General features: G+C 40.7%; 1 protein-coding gene across 3 annotated transcripts; it reads right to left on the bottom strand.

Annotated features, from left to right (window-relative positions):
* Positions 1–41: 41 nt before the first annotated feature.
* Positions 42–16,169, bottom strand: pir (pirin). 3 transcript variants are annotated; one of them, XM_070833137.1, is made up of 10 exons: positions 16,057–16,169; positions 14,877–14,995; positions 14,703–14,795; positions 11,468–11,548; positions 8,932–9,138; positions 7,152–7,236; positions 4,673–4,717; positions 3,227–3,309; positions 736–802; positions 42–617 (listed from the first exon to the last, which is right to left on the bottom strand). In XM_070833137.1, exons 2-10 carry the CDS (start codon positions 14,967–14,969, stop codon positions 499–501), a joined length of 873 nt encoding a protein of 290 aa, XP_070689238.1. In that variant the 5' UTR covers positions 14,970–14,995; positions 16,057–16,169; the 3' UTR covers positions 42–498. The 3 variants fall into 3 exon arrangements, with proteins under 3 accessions (XP_070689238.1, XP_070689228.1, XP_070689245.1); XM_070833127.1 differs by having other exon boundaries at positions 16,061–16,169; XM_070833144.1 differs by lacking the exon at positions 16,057–16,169 and adding an exon at positions 15,507–15,569.

Below are 16,169 nucleotides of genomic sequence, written 5' to 3'. Positions count from 1 at the left end.
TTTCTTAAGCAAATTCTGTGGTACATAAATATATGTCGTCAAACATTAAAACATTTATAAAACCTTTATACATAAACTTTCCTAAAGTATGTACAACTATCTTCATAACAGCAATGTGTGCAAACAACCATTTTGTGTCAGAATTTCATAACAGCTGCACTACAGTGTTATTTCAAACAGCAAAAGGAAAATGTAATAAAGCCTCAATTTAACAAGGGGGGTGGAGAAGGCAGTTAGAAGCACATTTTCCCTAAAATCTCTATCTTACAAGGGAAACAACCACGCTTGCTAACAATGGGGCGGGTTGTCCACTCCCACAATAAGCACTTGGACAATGAACAAGTTAAGAGATGCTGGAAAGTATGAAATGTCTTGTAAACACAGTAAATATCCTGTAAAAAACAAATATCAACAAAACATCTCTCTAAATATGTTTCTATAGGAGCAAACAAGCAAGGCAAACATTTTCACCAGGGACAAGAGTGCAATGTGTAGTGTTCAGAGAGAGTCTCTGATCTTGGATCTCCAGTTTACAGCCCTTTCAAAGCCATTTCTGCCAGTCTGGTAGTCCATGATGGCCTGTCTGATCTCTTCCTCTGTGGTCATTACAAATGGACCTGAAGGGCACAACATTACATTATCAGTTCTGTTTGTGAATTCTGAAACAAACCAAGCAGCATTTCTTTTGTACAGAACCTTCTTGCCAACATAGAGGCAACTACACAAATGACGTACCGTGTTGTACTACAGGCTCTTTGATTGGTTTTCCGGCAATCAGCACAAAATGTGAAACTTCAGACACCTGAGGAGGAAATAAGAGTCAGTGCCATCATCTTTGTCTGCTTGAGAAGTAGACAGACTACAGCCTTTCATTTACATCCATCCAGTATCTCCCGCTTATCTGGGGTAGGGTCACAATGGCAACAGGCCAAGCAGGGCACTCCAGATGCCCTTCTCCCGAGTAACGCTTTCCAGCTCTTCCTGAGGGATCCCGAGGCCAGATGATATACATAATCCCTCCAGCGAGTTCTGGGTCTGCCCTGGGGTCTCCTCCTGGTGGGAGGCGCCCAGGAGGCATCCTGTCCAGATGCCCGAACCATCTCAACTGGCTCCTTGCGACGTGAAGGAGCAGCGGCTCTACTTCGAGGCCCTCCCAGATGTCCAAGCTCCTCACCCTATCTCTAAGGCTGAGCCCAGACACCCTACGGAGGAAACTCATTTTGGCGGCTTGTATCCGCGATCTCGTTCTTTCACTCATCACCCAGAGCTTATGACCATAGGTGAGGGTTGGAACGTAGATCGACTGGTAAATCGAGAGCTTTGCATTCTGGCTCAGCTCCTTCTTCACCACAAGGGACAGGAGCAGCACCCACATTACTGTTGATGCCGCACAAATCCATCTGTCCATCTCTTGCTCCATTTTACCCTCACTGGTGAACAAGACCCCAAGATACTTAGACTCCCCCACTTGGGGCAGCAACTTGCTCCCAACCCGGAGGGGGCAATCCACCATTTTCCGGCCTCAGACTTAGAGGCGCTGATTCTCATCCTGACCGCTTCACACAAAGCTGAAAACCGCCCCAGCGAATGCAAAAGGTCACGGTCTGAGGAAGCCAACAGATCCACATTGTCTGCAAAAAGCAGAGATGCAATTCTGAGGTCCCCAAACCGGACGCTCTCCTCACCGAGTCCAACACCCACTGAGAACATGCTTAACTTTGTTCTGAGAATGCGGACACAGCTCTCACTTTTATTATACACTCGGATTCTATGTCCCCCGGGTGGGAGTTGAAGACCTCCCGGATAGGGGCCTCTACCACACGCTCCCAGCACACCTTCACTACAGGTTTGGGTTTGCCAGGTCTGTCCGGCAGCCTCCCCCACCATCTGATCCAACTCACCACCAGGTGATGATCAGTTGACAGCTCTGCTCCTCTTTTCAGCTGAGAGTCCAAGACATACAGCCACAGAGCTGATGACACAACCACAAAGTCGATCACAGATCTTTGGCCTAAGGTGGTCTGGTACCATGTACACTTATAAACCACCCTATGCTCGAACATGGTGTTCGAATAACAAGCACCACTCTTGTTCAGACCATGCAGGCCGTTCTTCCCAAACACCCCCCTCCAGGTTTCTCCATCATTACCCACATGAGCATTGAACTCTCCAAGTAGAGCTATGGAGTCCCCAGACAGAGCCCCTTCCAAGATGCCTTCCAGAGACTCCAAGATGGCTGAATACTCTGAACTGCCTTTTGGTGCATAAGCAAACACAACAGTTAGAGCCTTTCCCCCAGCAACCCATAGTCTCATGGAGGCAGCCTTCTCGCTCACTGGGGAGAACTCCAACACAGTGGCACTCAGCCGGGGTCTCGTGAGTTCGGAGCTGCTTTGGCCCGTCACCTCGCCTACTAGCGCTAGTGGAAACGCAACCAAACCGAGTCGAGTCGAGCTGAGTAGGTACTAGTGGAAACGCGCCACTAGAGGCCAGGACCCCCCCCCCCCCCCCCCCCCATAGGTCCCAGGTTAAATCTGAGGGGTCATGAGATTAAACAAGGAAAAAACATATTTATGTTATATAAAATGTGTACCATGATATTTAATAATCTCTCACTTTTTGATTGAACCTCTCACAACAACACAATAATTGGTGAGGTTGAGAAGCAAAACTAAAATAAAACTAAAAGTACAAGATGGACAGACTTGACATAGAAGAAAAGAACATAATGCCCATGAAACAAAATTGGGGGAAAGCCCAGGAACATTTTTGTAAGCTTTATTCCTCATCTTAATATCTTTTTTTTAAAGTGTTTTCCATGACATCTGGAAGTCCAAGCCTAAAAATAAAGGTCCATCAATATGAGAGCAACATCAGATCCATTTTCATGTACTGTTCTGAACAGTGGCAGGAAACCAAAGATGATATAAAAATGATTGAATGATTCCACATTGGATACTTGCATAAACACATTGACAGACAAAAAAATAAAGGCAAAAACATCATCCCTGAAATAAGGCAGAGGCAGAGTGGAAGGATCATGTACTTCAAATGGAGGGAGGCGGCATACAAAACCTCATAGCTCACTATTCTAAGATCGACTCCTCAAACAAACACATCAGTAAACTCCTAGAAATGACTTGCAGGGGGAAATACTTTAAGTATCCAAAGGGGGACAAAAGTTTGGGAGCCACAGGTCTCTTTCCAGAGAACTCGAATATCTCACCTTGTTTTCAACTTTGATACAGTCTCCATCTCCAAACACCACCGTGTGATGGGGCTCTACCTTCTGCTGCTCCTGATCTGGGCCTTGAAAACAAAAAAAAAAGTTTACAGTTCTGTCCTTTAGCAACTCTGTAACTCTTCATTTTCAACACTTTTTGGCATTTTCTGTTTCATTTGAAATCTTGTTCATTATGATTTCAATTAACTTGAGGCTGACTCAACCTGATATATGCAATTCTGTACCACTTACACAAGTGACAATACAATGATTTTTTTTACTGATACACTGCTGTTTTTCTGTCTGTTCCTCACGGTGACATGAATTCCTGTTAATTCCTGTGTAAACCTACCACATTATTTTCAGGCATATACTGTAAACAACTCTAACTCAACCTCAAAATATGAGACAGTGAATGAACAGTGAAATGAGACAAAAGGATATTAAATGCCAAACTGGGACAGATCTTCACTTTCAGCTATAGGCACCTGTATGTTTCAGACACTTTTACCTGGTTCTGTACTATGTTTGCACGCTACAACACTTAGAGTCTGACTGAGTGCTGAGAAAGCCAGACACTTCCACTTGTGGTTGATGCATTCATCAAAGCCAGCTGCTCCATATTTGGACAGACTATAGTACATGTAGAGCTAGAGACTTAGGATTCAAATAACTTCTTTAATCTTAGCATCCATTTTCATCCTCTGCCATCGAAACATCTGCCAACAATTACAACCACTCTGAGACATCCTGCCGTGTAACGATGAAGAGTAATCGAATCATAATGAAATTTTATGAAAAAATATCAAAAGGGGAATTCTGACTGAAAACAACAAGTTTCAACAAACCGAGAAAGCCTCTGAAAACTGTCTCAAAGGATTTGTTGTCATGCTAAGGGGAATTCTCTAATCACACAATGTCATCCAAGCAGCAGGAAATGCAGTATTTCATTGTCAGTTTTGTTGTTAGAACATGTGGGTAAAGTGACTGATGTTAAATCAAACTCTCAGATAGCCATAATTTATATACAGTTGCACAAAATTAAATTTGGGTTGAAACGGAGTGGTGTGAAGACTGACGATATCATGTTTTAGTGACATTGTGAGTTCATCAAGCTTTAAAGTGGAATACATGAGCCTTTGAGGTGTGTGTAGGGGGGAATCAGCAACTGGACTGAGATCTCACACATATTTGTAGCATAGATATGGCAGCAAGACGACCAGGGAGGGTGGCGAGGGAATGATCAGACAGACAAGAGTGCACATATGCAAATAATAAATGTTAGTATCACCCTGGTTAATCTACATCTGTGATGTTTTCTTCTTAAATGAAATATGAAGTAAACAATATAAGACAAGTTTTTGAATGTATTCATAAGGGAATACATACAAAGTTCTAATAAAAAGAGTGTTCAGTGGGCCTTTTAGCAGAACACCAGACAACACTCACCAACATGAATGGATCCTGACAGTGTGTAGATGAATGTAGTCCATCCTGTCAAACAATAACAAAAATATAATTTCTCAGTATATGTGTTATAAAGAAGATGTGAACCATTTTAGACCTGCAATAGGAAGTGTAGCCACTTGCAGGCAGCAGAAGCAAATTGTGAACACAACACTGACACACCATCACCTTTGCTGACATGGTGAACTATTTCACAAATAATTGCCTATGTCTTTTCTTCATAGTGACGTGAATCCCCATTAAGAGAATGTAAAGCCACCACTCCCACTGGTCAAACTCAGCCCTCTACGGGGAGGGCAAGTGACAAAAATATGCAGTATTATTAGGTTGGGGGCAGCTGAATACAGAAGTAACAGTGAATTTAAATGTGTATGTTCATTCTGTTATAAAACTCTCTTTGTCTTCATGTAAAACTCTCTCTCTCCTCCCTCTCTCTCTCTTTCTGTTACTGTAAAATGCTGAGCTGTCGTGCCCTCCAACAGCTTTACAAGTTGTAGGAGCCTTGAGGTGTTTCTTTTAGTATAGTAAATGTCTGCTGGTAGCATTTTATCCACTTTTCTATTACTCCTCCACAGATGAAATGCAGTCTTTGATCAAAAGCCTTACGTAAGCCTGCCTTCGTGTAAGCATAGAGTGTTGTAAGCACTATCTTATTATTTTTGTTGCTGTTTTTACATTCTGACAGTCATCAGTGAAAAATTGTGCTTGAGTCTAACTCGTCAAAGAGGTGATGCTCTCTGCACATTCCTGAGCAGCAGAGCTACAGAGTGAGTGACTGTGGCAAACAGGTGAAGCTCTCCAAGGAACAGATTACACCAGTAGAAAGAGACAGGGGGTCTTGCAAAACCTACATTTAGGTTGATGTGGCCTTTGATCGCTGAAAAAGGTTTTGAAGGGGTTGAAAAGTGATGTGCAGCTTCTGGACAAGTGAGCTATATTCTAAAAGTTGACGTAGCTTCTGAGACTCAAAAGTGAACCAGATGTGGAAGTGCTTTAAACCTGCACTCTTTCTAATGGCCAGCAGGGGGTAACTCCACAGGCTCAAAAAAGAAGGCTGAATGAAAGGAAGAATGAGAAAATGACCCTACTTCACTTGATTTATTACATTATTAAACACTTTCCTAGTGGGTTTCTGGTCTCAGTTGCTAGTTGCAAGTCTTCCTCAATAAAGCATGATGTTCACTTTGTAAAATATGGTCTCATTTAGAGTAAAATAGACGATAAAGCAGGGTATGCTTTATGACAAGACTATTTTGTGACCAGATCAATGGTTGACATCATGATGGCTACATTCACTTCTTATACACAGTCTGTAGTAGCCATATGGATATTTGTTATCCAGCTAAGTGTGTTTGTGGTTTCACTCATCATTCCTAGTCAACTTTAGCTTGGTTTGGTAACAACAGCAGCAAATCCTTGTTAAACTAGATAGTCGATATTAGCTGTAGTTTCATTACAGCAGAAAACTAACTCAGTAATGTGAGCTAACTTTACCATTATTATTATCAATTAGCATTCTGGTACAGGCAAAACAAAAGCACCTGTTTGTATTTCTTTAAACCAATCACAATCATCTCAAATCCAGGATGTAGCGAAGATGCCTTTGCAAAATAGTGTCCGTGGAACTTGTTTTGGTGGGACATTTGCACTTGGGAAGCGTCCCCTGGCATTAAAATGGCTAAATGCCCACAGAAGAAATGGCACATAAAACAGTAAAAGACATGTTGTGTATGTCGACTATGTGATACAACGTTTACTGACATAAAAGACAAACATATCGTTGATGATCGCTGTCCTAGAGGTGAAGCCTGCCGATACTTTAGCTCTGGTGGAGCCGATTGGACTTGACCACAGATGATTTAATAGCAGAATGTATTTCTAAACCAATATCACAGAAGTCAATGTCCCTGGCAAATGCCACTGTTAAAAGAGTTTAAAATCTGCCAAATAAACTCTAAATGACAATGGCCTTGTTAGATAGCTGTTCTAAATATATTCTTTGTATATCCTTTCTACCATTCACCAAAAGAACCAAGCAGGCATGCCTTATTGCACTATCCAAATATTGATCAAAACTTGCATTTTTCCATGTGTAGATTGCTACCTTGAAATTTGCTGTTATTGTTTATTGTGGCAACTCAGACATTGAAAATTATAACATGCAGATAGTAGAAGGGGTAGAGATTTCCAAATGAAATAGTCAGCCAATGGCGAGCTTATACCCCCAATCTATTTCATCTAAGTCGAAGTGGCCCTTTCCCAGTTATGAGAGAGACTGCTCCACATCGGCACCCCTCAAGTTTGGAGGAAAGGGACCCCTAACCCCAGTTACTTGTATAAAATAAGTAAGAGATAATGTACAGCAAGCTGTGGGGGGGGGGTGGGGCGGATGCTAGTCTGCAAGAACAGACCAACCATTCCCAGCAACACTATGGTCTATTTAGAAACATTACTCTCCTACCTGGGGGGACCGGCTGCACATGCAGGGCCCCTGCCTGCACTCTGAAGTCCAGGTACAAGGTGGGTGTCCTTGTGAAAACTTTAGACTTTTAAAAACAAAAACACAGTCAGAACATATGAATGCTCTCTCTAACACACACACACACACACACTTCAGATATTTTATATGGAACAGAAAACACATTAATGCAGTGACATTCATGCAGGCGCCAGTGACTGTCATGGTCAGTTGTTTACAGATTCAGAACCATCTGCACTGCTGTTCCTTGCAAATGGTTGTGAACAACATGTTTAAGCTGCATTGATCTGTTGCTACCCATATAGTCTTGTTATGCGACCAATTAATAATCACATGGATCTTCAGAGATATATTCAGAATCTATTGTTGGTAGTTTAATGGCTTTTTTTTTTTTTTTTTTACCATGAGTGAGACATTTCACCAGGTGGAGCTTATTCCACACTGGCGGCTGATGCAAATGACCTTAGAGAAACTTCCGCATTGAGGCTTTTGCAAATAGGTAACATGGGTTAGAAAGTTGACGAAGTAGAGGAAATGAAAGCGGCTGTATTGTCTTTGAGTTCTTTATTCCTTTTTTGTGTTAGCACTTGTAAATGTGCACAGCACTCCAAAAGTCCCTTCCTCACAGTGAAGCTGTCAGGGTCACACACCCACCAACTCTGAACTATAGCAGCTGATTCCTGAATGCTCACCAGTGGCTAACATTAGCAAGCCAAATAAGAACACACAACATATAAATACTGAATGACAACTTATAGGGAGACAAGATTTCTCCTCTTGTCTCTGCAACAAACACAGGACCAGTCTTTCAACCTAACATACGGGGACCGAGCTGACATCAAGCCTCCAGCAAACTCTTGCTAAGTCAACAAGTGAAACAACAACAAACTGTCAAAATAATGGAGCATTACTGGGATTAGAAACTGTATTGTAATTACTGATTTCCAATCAGTGAAAACCCCAAATCATGAGCATTAGAGAGTATGAATACAACAAATAAAGAGAAATAGATGGATGACTTTTAGAGAAAGAGTTCAGTGACCTGTGTTAAACCCAGAGGTCTGCCAGACCACAACTCTATGTGTCTCGTGCCCTGCAGTATATGTACAGTGTACAAATACACACGTGTGCGCGCGCACACACACACACACACACACACACACACACACACACACACACACACAGACAAACAAAGACACACAAACACACAATTCAAACCATATTTTGCATAACTTACTGGCACTCTCAGCCTCTCGTTTGGCTTACATTTGTCATCAGTCTTCATTTCAGTTTCCACACACACACACACACACACACACACACACACAGCCACACACTGCAACAGTGCCACTTCTACATGCTTCTCATTTACTGTTTCCTCTCTTCAAACAGACTCTCCTTACACTCACACTGGTCAAATTGTGTGGTTAACAGGCATTCTCTGTCTCATGCACGCACACCCGCACTCGCACCCGCACACGCGCGCGCACACACACACACACACACACACACACACACACACACACACACACACACACACACACACAGAGACAGACAGACAGACAGACTAAAGCCTGTTTGCCTCGAGCATCCAGTAAATGAGAAATCACCATGAGATCAACAGTTACCAGGAAAGTAAACATCATGTTGAGTTTCAAAGCGTTCTTCTGACTGAGGCTTTATTTAATGGTGCTGCAGTGACATCACAACCCCATGGGCAAATTATGAAGACAAATTCACACACACAAAAAGAGACACACACCTTTGCGCCTAAAGCCTCTCCAGATATCACAGCGACTGTAACTCCTCCCCGGCTGGGTTTGGGGATCTCTGAGCCTTTAAGCTCCTGGTACGCTGGTTCCACCATCTTGTCTCGTCTTGGCAGGTTCACCCATAGCTGTAAGCCCACCACCGGCTCTTCTGACATGGGCATCTCAGCATGGACCACCCCTTTTCCTGCAGTCATCCACTGGTGAACAGGAAGACATATTTCAGATATACCAAAGACACAAATCGTAATTGTCACATATAAACTGCAGGTGTTCACATTTATTTGTATTTGCATCACTATTTGTTGAGGCCATAATATTGTATTTTGTCTTTGTATTTGTGATAGATAATCAGAGGTGGGAAGATTTGTATTTTCCATGCATGTGGCATGGAATAGCATCACGGATTCCTCCGTGGGTCCTCCGCTTTGGTCCAAACAGATAAAACTCAAAAGCAGCTAGAGGCAGTGTGATGAAAGTTTGTGCTCTTCAAGGGATGTATTGCATGTAACTGTGAACTAACATTTTCAGCAGTATAATACAGAATATACGATTTATGGGGCTATTATATCCAAATTCACTGGACACAAGACGTGATTTTCAGTAAAAAATAAAAATATTCTTCTGATAGGATTCTGGATATACTGTATATGTAGCTGTTCTCAAGGTGGTGATTCAAAACACTGGACAAATTTGAGTTTAGTTTAACAGCTTCTGCTTCTCATTGAGGCCGCATGGAAATTTCCACTCTCAAGCTTTGCTTTAACGCAGCTGGCCACTCATAATTCACCTGTGACTGTTCATCACGCTGTTTGGTTTCTTTTATTGCTGCCTGTTGGGTATTTATTGTCAAGGATCTACTGGATAATAAAACACACAGAACAACAAAGGACAATGGGAAACACAGAGAACAGAGACATCAGAGATCTGTGCGGTGTTTTTGAAATTGAATTAATATGTGGTTCAAGTTAAATCTGCAATACATTACATGAAATAATAATTATGCAGTCTAACTCAAGTTTGGGTACACGAGGTCCTAATAAAGATTAAAATGTGTATGAAAATACCGGACTGTCACTCATTTTAAACATTGATACTACTTGTAATATAATGATACTTATGACTTGAGCATTATGGGTAACTTTGAGTCACAAGTAATGCTAAAATAGTTAATTTCAGCAACGTCTACATTTACGGATGTTAAAAATGCAGCAACCTTTCCCTCTTTTTTCTTTTTTTTTCAAATTCAACAACAGCTGAGAAAATTATTGAACATTTTCACTGTTGGTGTGTTGTCTTCACCACTTCCTCTAATGAAACCCTGCTCTGATCTGAGTGTTTGAGCCTTCCTTATGGACCTAAATGAGGACCTACATGACGTCTGAGCCTACAGAGGGTGCACATGGTGAGTTAGAGCAAATTCAGCTGAACTGACTGAACCTCTGCTGCAGATTGAAGCTGAGTCAGCAGCTGGTGTGTGCGTTTGTGCATGTGTGTGATTCTAACTTTACTACTTTAAAAACAAAGGAAACAACCCACAGGGCATAATATCCAATTAGTGTGAGTGCACAACATTATAATGTATATGTAATGAGTTTAAGGGGATTTGGATGCCAATAGGCCGTTCATGTTAATAACAAGTGGACTGAATGCCTCTCACTCAAGTTAATTACTTACTTAAATTCTATGACGTTATTAGAAAACTAGACCAGATAACAGATAACAATAATCACACTTCTAAATAATATTTACATAATATCTAATAGAGCACTCTTACTATGTTTTACCAAAGTACCATTTAGCAATCTCATTAGTGACAAAGTTAAGGGAATAGTTTGACATTTTGGAAAATGTGCTTATTTGCTTTCATGCTAAGAGTTAGATTAGAGGACCGATACTACTCTCGTGTTTGTACAGTAAATGTGAAGCTGCAGCCAGTTAGCTTGATGCAGTCAACAAGAGTTGGGGGCTCTTCAACGCGAATAGGAGGTGAATTTTTTACTGTTAGTATTAATATCTGTCAAGAGTAGTATGCTGGTCAATGTTAAGTGCTAGAATGTTTACTGTTACTTGGTAATATGGTCATCTTTGTAGACTTGACATGATCAAATCCTAAATATCAAACATGTTTGAAATGATCAGGGCAGCCCTGATGACTCTGCAGACAGATCTGGAGGTTTAAGATTGAACAACCCCTTAAATTACCAGATAATCTGGGTATAACATACCCGTACCAGACCAGATTCCTCCTCTGATAGTCCGGAGAGGTAAATTGGGGATAAATCAGGCAAAAAGTAGATTTTTTAGATGCAGATTTTGTTACCTTTGCAAAGAGTCAGGCTAGTCATTTCCCCTTGTTTCCATTCTTTGTGCTAAACTAAGCTAACACGCTGCAGCTTCATATTTACAGCACAAACTTGAGACTGGTGTCACTGTTCTCATGTATCTATAAAGCAAATAAGCAGCACTCCAAAAATGTTGAACTTTTCCTTTAAAAAAAAAAAAAAGAGTACATAAATTATGCAGTACTTGCAGATCTCCGGGTTTCAATCGGCCTGAATGACCACAGAAATCTTCATGGGCCACGATTCCCTCTAAAACATATGTTACCTGAAGAAAGACACATACACGTATGAACATAGGTATTGCAAATGTGCACATGATTGTGACACCATATATATATTACATGTCAAAAGAAATAGGACAGTTTTTCAATTTAGTGTATATTTTCAAGCATTCTTTTAATGGCTTTATTGTAAAGTAATGACCTGTTTTGAATTCAGTGAACGCTAATGTTCCAGGCCACGAGATTTCAAACAAATGCTGCTTCAACACTAAAAGCATGTGTGTGCTTTCTCCGCCGCAGTGGTCAGACTGGACAGGAAGAGAAGTGCGGACTGTGGGGTCATGGGTTCAAAGGTGAACATCTGTCTAAGGGAGGAAAGCTCGGGCCCCTGCAGTGAGCTGCCTGTGATCTGTCTCCACAGCTGTGTGATTTCAAAAGTCATGTGAGTGTGAGCAAACACACCTGCTGAAAAGCATGCTGGGAGTGTAGCCTAGTGCTGTCCACCCACACTGGGAGATTTAAGTTGAATCTGCCAAATAAAATACACTTGCAGGAACGTCTGGCAATCTAAGGACACTATCTGGGTCTTTTAAGTTTGATTTTAAAGATACAAGTCTAACCTGCCAAGTTCCATTCATTCATCAATGCGGTAGTAGTATTGCTACTGATACCACAGCGCACAGTTAAGCCATAATTTTAAAAATATGTGACAGATTTTAATAAACAGCACTGAGGTCAAACAGTGATACATTTTACAAGCCATTTCCAAAAACAAGCTCATCAAACTAGGTGGTTCACAGAGAGATTCACAGAGCGGGAGCAAGAATAAGAGCAAAGAATAAGAGATTTTCCATTCCAAAGGCTTTGGGCCTGAAATAAAAAGTGATTCAATCAGACGTACTCCCACTCATACAGCATAAACAAGTGAAGCTCAGGCAAAACCAAAGGGCCCTTTTCTAAAGATGGAATACGATGAAAAACTGAGTAAGTAGTACATACATCCCTTACTGTTTAAATGACAGGGGCAACTATTCAGTAATTCACTTTCCAAACCAAATCAAATGTAATTTTCCATTAATAGGCTATAAGCAGCATTGATTGATTTGGCCACATCAGCACAGGGAAACAAGCTGTAAAAAGAACACTTACATATTAACACCTAATAAAGTCATTATGGTGGGTTAACGTTTTAGAGCAGACATGGAGCAACATTATCAAATGTAACTCTGCAATTCACTCTCCTTTCAACTCTGTTTTTGCTCTCCAGCAACTCCTGAGGGAAATATCTGACCCTTTCACTGCTAAAAGCTCCATCATGTTCACCACAGTTGCATAGAGTAGGTTTATCAGGGCATTTATTTTCTGAAAACAGCTGTTTGCTGCTGCTGGAAATGAAGTTAATGAGAGACTGAATGGTAATGGCTGTAAAAACCAAAACAATGAGCTGAAAGGTGCTAAAATGCCCGGTCTGCAAATTTGGGTGATATTTCTATGCGGGTTTGTCACGACAAGCGAAATCTTTCACATGACACACAGTCATTAGATTCATTGTCAGTAAAAAAAAAAGGGGGGATCCTAAGAAATCAATTACAACCAACTTTTAAACATTATGAATATTGAAACTTCATGTATATGATATTTTTTTCATTTTATAAATTCACCATTAAGTCTGTAAATGTACACACTGATGGCAAATATGCATCACCCAAGATGATGTCTTAAAATTGTTTAATTTCAGTCTAAAAAAAACCCCAAATTGTTAAAATTACAAGAAATAAAAATATTCTCAGATTTAGAAGGTGTTATCTCACATTTGATGTATTCAAAAAAATATTTAAATGGATGATTACTCATTTTCAACACTACTCTAATGGCAGTAATATAAGGCTCCATTGTAGTGTACTTGTACACTATTGCTGTATAAAGGAATTCAAAAGTAGACCTTCATTGTATGAGATGAGAGTGTGTGTTTGTTCATGGGGAAAAATCCATAAAAACTTTTCACATTTTTTAGTTCTGTGTGTGTATTTGTCCTGTCAGTGTTCAATAAACTGTGACGGCCAACGTGTTAGCGTGTCAGTAATAGCGGTAAAGGACTCTGATGGTGACGCAATGGTGACATTTCAAATTTCAGGAAGAACAAGAAAACCACAAAACCAAGGACGGTCCCACAAAAACACACCAGACTCCGGGGCAGTTTCTCTCTTTCAAAATTGGGGAATTTTTCTGTGAGTTGTCATCATCAAATTCTTAACTCAAAGCTTTCTAGGCTAAAGCTGAGCTTAAAACCAACAGTAGTTGTCTGTTTGGTTTGAAATCTATAAACTTATATCATCACTGACAAAGGCAGAGCAGTACTGTAGCTCACCTCATGGACACTGTCCTGCTGTCGCCATCTACTGATCAAAGTAGGAACCTGCTCCTCCCCCAGTAATACCTGTGCCTCTGTTGTAATGCTTAGTTATGTTTAGTTATTTGGTTAAAGGAGTTGTATCAGTTCAATACTGTTTTGAGATATTTGGGGGAAGATCATTTCCACTCACTGCAAGTGTCATAAAGTAGGGAAAAATACTCATCACAAGACCAAGGGGATGTCATCAAACCAAATATATTTAGTTTTTCATCACATGAGACAAAAAATAGCAGCAAATTCTCTCAGTTATGAGGCTGAAAGTGGTAAATGTTTGGTATTTTTGCTTAAGCCACTTTTGTTTTATTCATATCATAAAGCCCAATATCACAAATCACATACTTGTCTAAGTAAGGCTTTACAATCTGTACAGCATACAACACCCTCTCTGCTTAAACCAAATATTAAATTGATTATCAAAATAGTTGCAGATTGTTTTTCTACCAGTGGGCTAAATGATTGGTAGACGAGCTGTTTAAGCTGTAATTACATATTTTGTATTTAAGGACATTTTTATTTCTCTTGTAAACTGCTGTCATATCTGTGGTATTTTGTGCTTTTACAAACTAATAATGATGATGTGGTTTATCGTGATCTGTACTCTGCATCACTGTGCACTCTATTTGTGTTGAGATGAATAGCAGTGAAAAGCACTGTGTAACTTCATCTAAGGACAAAAGATTTTTATGCAACAACTGATTTAACGACTGGTTTGCAAACGGTGAACGGGCTACAACTTTCTCCCATCTTATCTTAATCATAACTATCTAACATGGTCAAATACTCACCGTCTCAAATCCTCTGTGAGGATGGTCTGGAAAACCTGACGGCTTGCTCACTCGAAACTCATCCAGCATCAGGAAAGGATCCAGGTTTCTCAGCTGGAAACATGTACAGAAAAAAAAAAGAATTACAGTGATTGTTCTTAAGTTTTCAACAGCTGAACATGTTGGGGGACTTACCTCCTTTCTCCCGATGCTCCTGCGGACTCTAGCACCGACTCCCTCCACCTGTTCCACACTCAAAACCGTCCTTTCCACTCTCCTCACGTTCATGATGCTGGGAAAGGATTCGCTCGTCACTACAAAAACAGAAAAGGTACATTAATGCTCATTAAGCAAGGACACTATGACTAAAAAGAGCATTTATGGACACAGTAAAATGGTTTGTTTTTAGGCAACACATCTATGTTATTTCCTGTGTAGAAGCTCTTCTTTGAGATAAAAAACAAACAAACAATTTGTTTGACAATGAAATGAAACTCTAGAGGAACTGTCATGTCATATGTTTTGATAATGCAGAATTAATACAGGGTAACGGTGATCCATAAATAGTCATTTTAAACATAATTATTCAGCTATTTATCCCTGTTACAGTCTTAGTCTTGACTTCCAAGCGAAGCTCGCCATGCCAAAGTAAAATTTTACAATCTAAAACTGTTATTTTTGTTGCTGTATTAGTTACTTGGCTGCAAAAATCAGGCTAAAGGGCACACAGACAGGAGAAGTGAGGAGGAGAAACCTGGTATATTCCAAAAATACTGAAGATATACTGAAGTACCATGACATGGCGAAATGGCAGGAAATGGTCACGCAGTCACAGGGGTTTCCCCGCTTTCAAAACACTCTTCTTCGTAAAGTGGAGGTTCGCTGCTGGTCTCAGATGAAAACACACCAACCAGCCAGCAGCTGCGAGTTTATCAGCTGATCAGTCAGCTGATCGGATCAGCTGATCCGAGCGCTGCTGACGGCTCTGCATCTAACAACCGTGGCTGTATTCACTTTCAGAGACACTTTCCTTATAACGTCGTTACGCAATCTGTGTCCTGGATGCTTCATCGTTTTGAAATGATGGATTCATGTTTTGGCACAGAAGCGTAAAGGCACCTCGTTGAAGCACCTTCTGATCTCAGATCTGTTGCAAGTCGTGTGCTGCTTCCTGTTGTAGTTCATGTTGTAGTTAATAATTGAGTCCCTGCTGCTCACCACATAAACAGTAGTGCCTGGTTATTCAGATTTCCATTGTGCGTAATGGAAGCCTAGCGCCTCACTTATTTCAACTGGAGGTCACCTGATACGAACACGATTTAATCATTTCTTAACATGACTGGCAACATTCAGCTACTTTGTAAAATACACTCACCTACTTGAAAGTATAAGACAACACGTCCTGACACTGTTTTGGTTCTTTTTACTGCTTTGATGGCGACATTTGAACGAGTGCTACTTTGTTGTTGTGTGCGCAGGCTCGTTCAC

This window comes from Pempheris klunzingeri, chromosome 1 (genome assembly GCF_042242105.1).
Source record: "Pempheris klunzingeri isolate RE-2024b chromosome 1, fPemKlu1.hap1, whole genome shotgun sequence".
Classification (NCBI taxonomy): Eukaryota; Metazoa; Chordata; class Actinopteri; order Acropomatiformes; family Pempheridae; genus Pempheris; species Pempheris klunzingeri.
The sequence above is the reverse complement of the archived record's forward strand: the minus strand, read 5'-3'. Positions and strand labels throughout refer to the sequence as shown.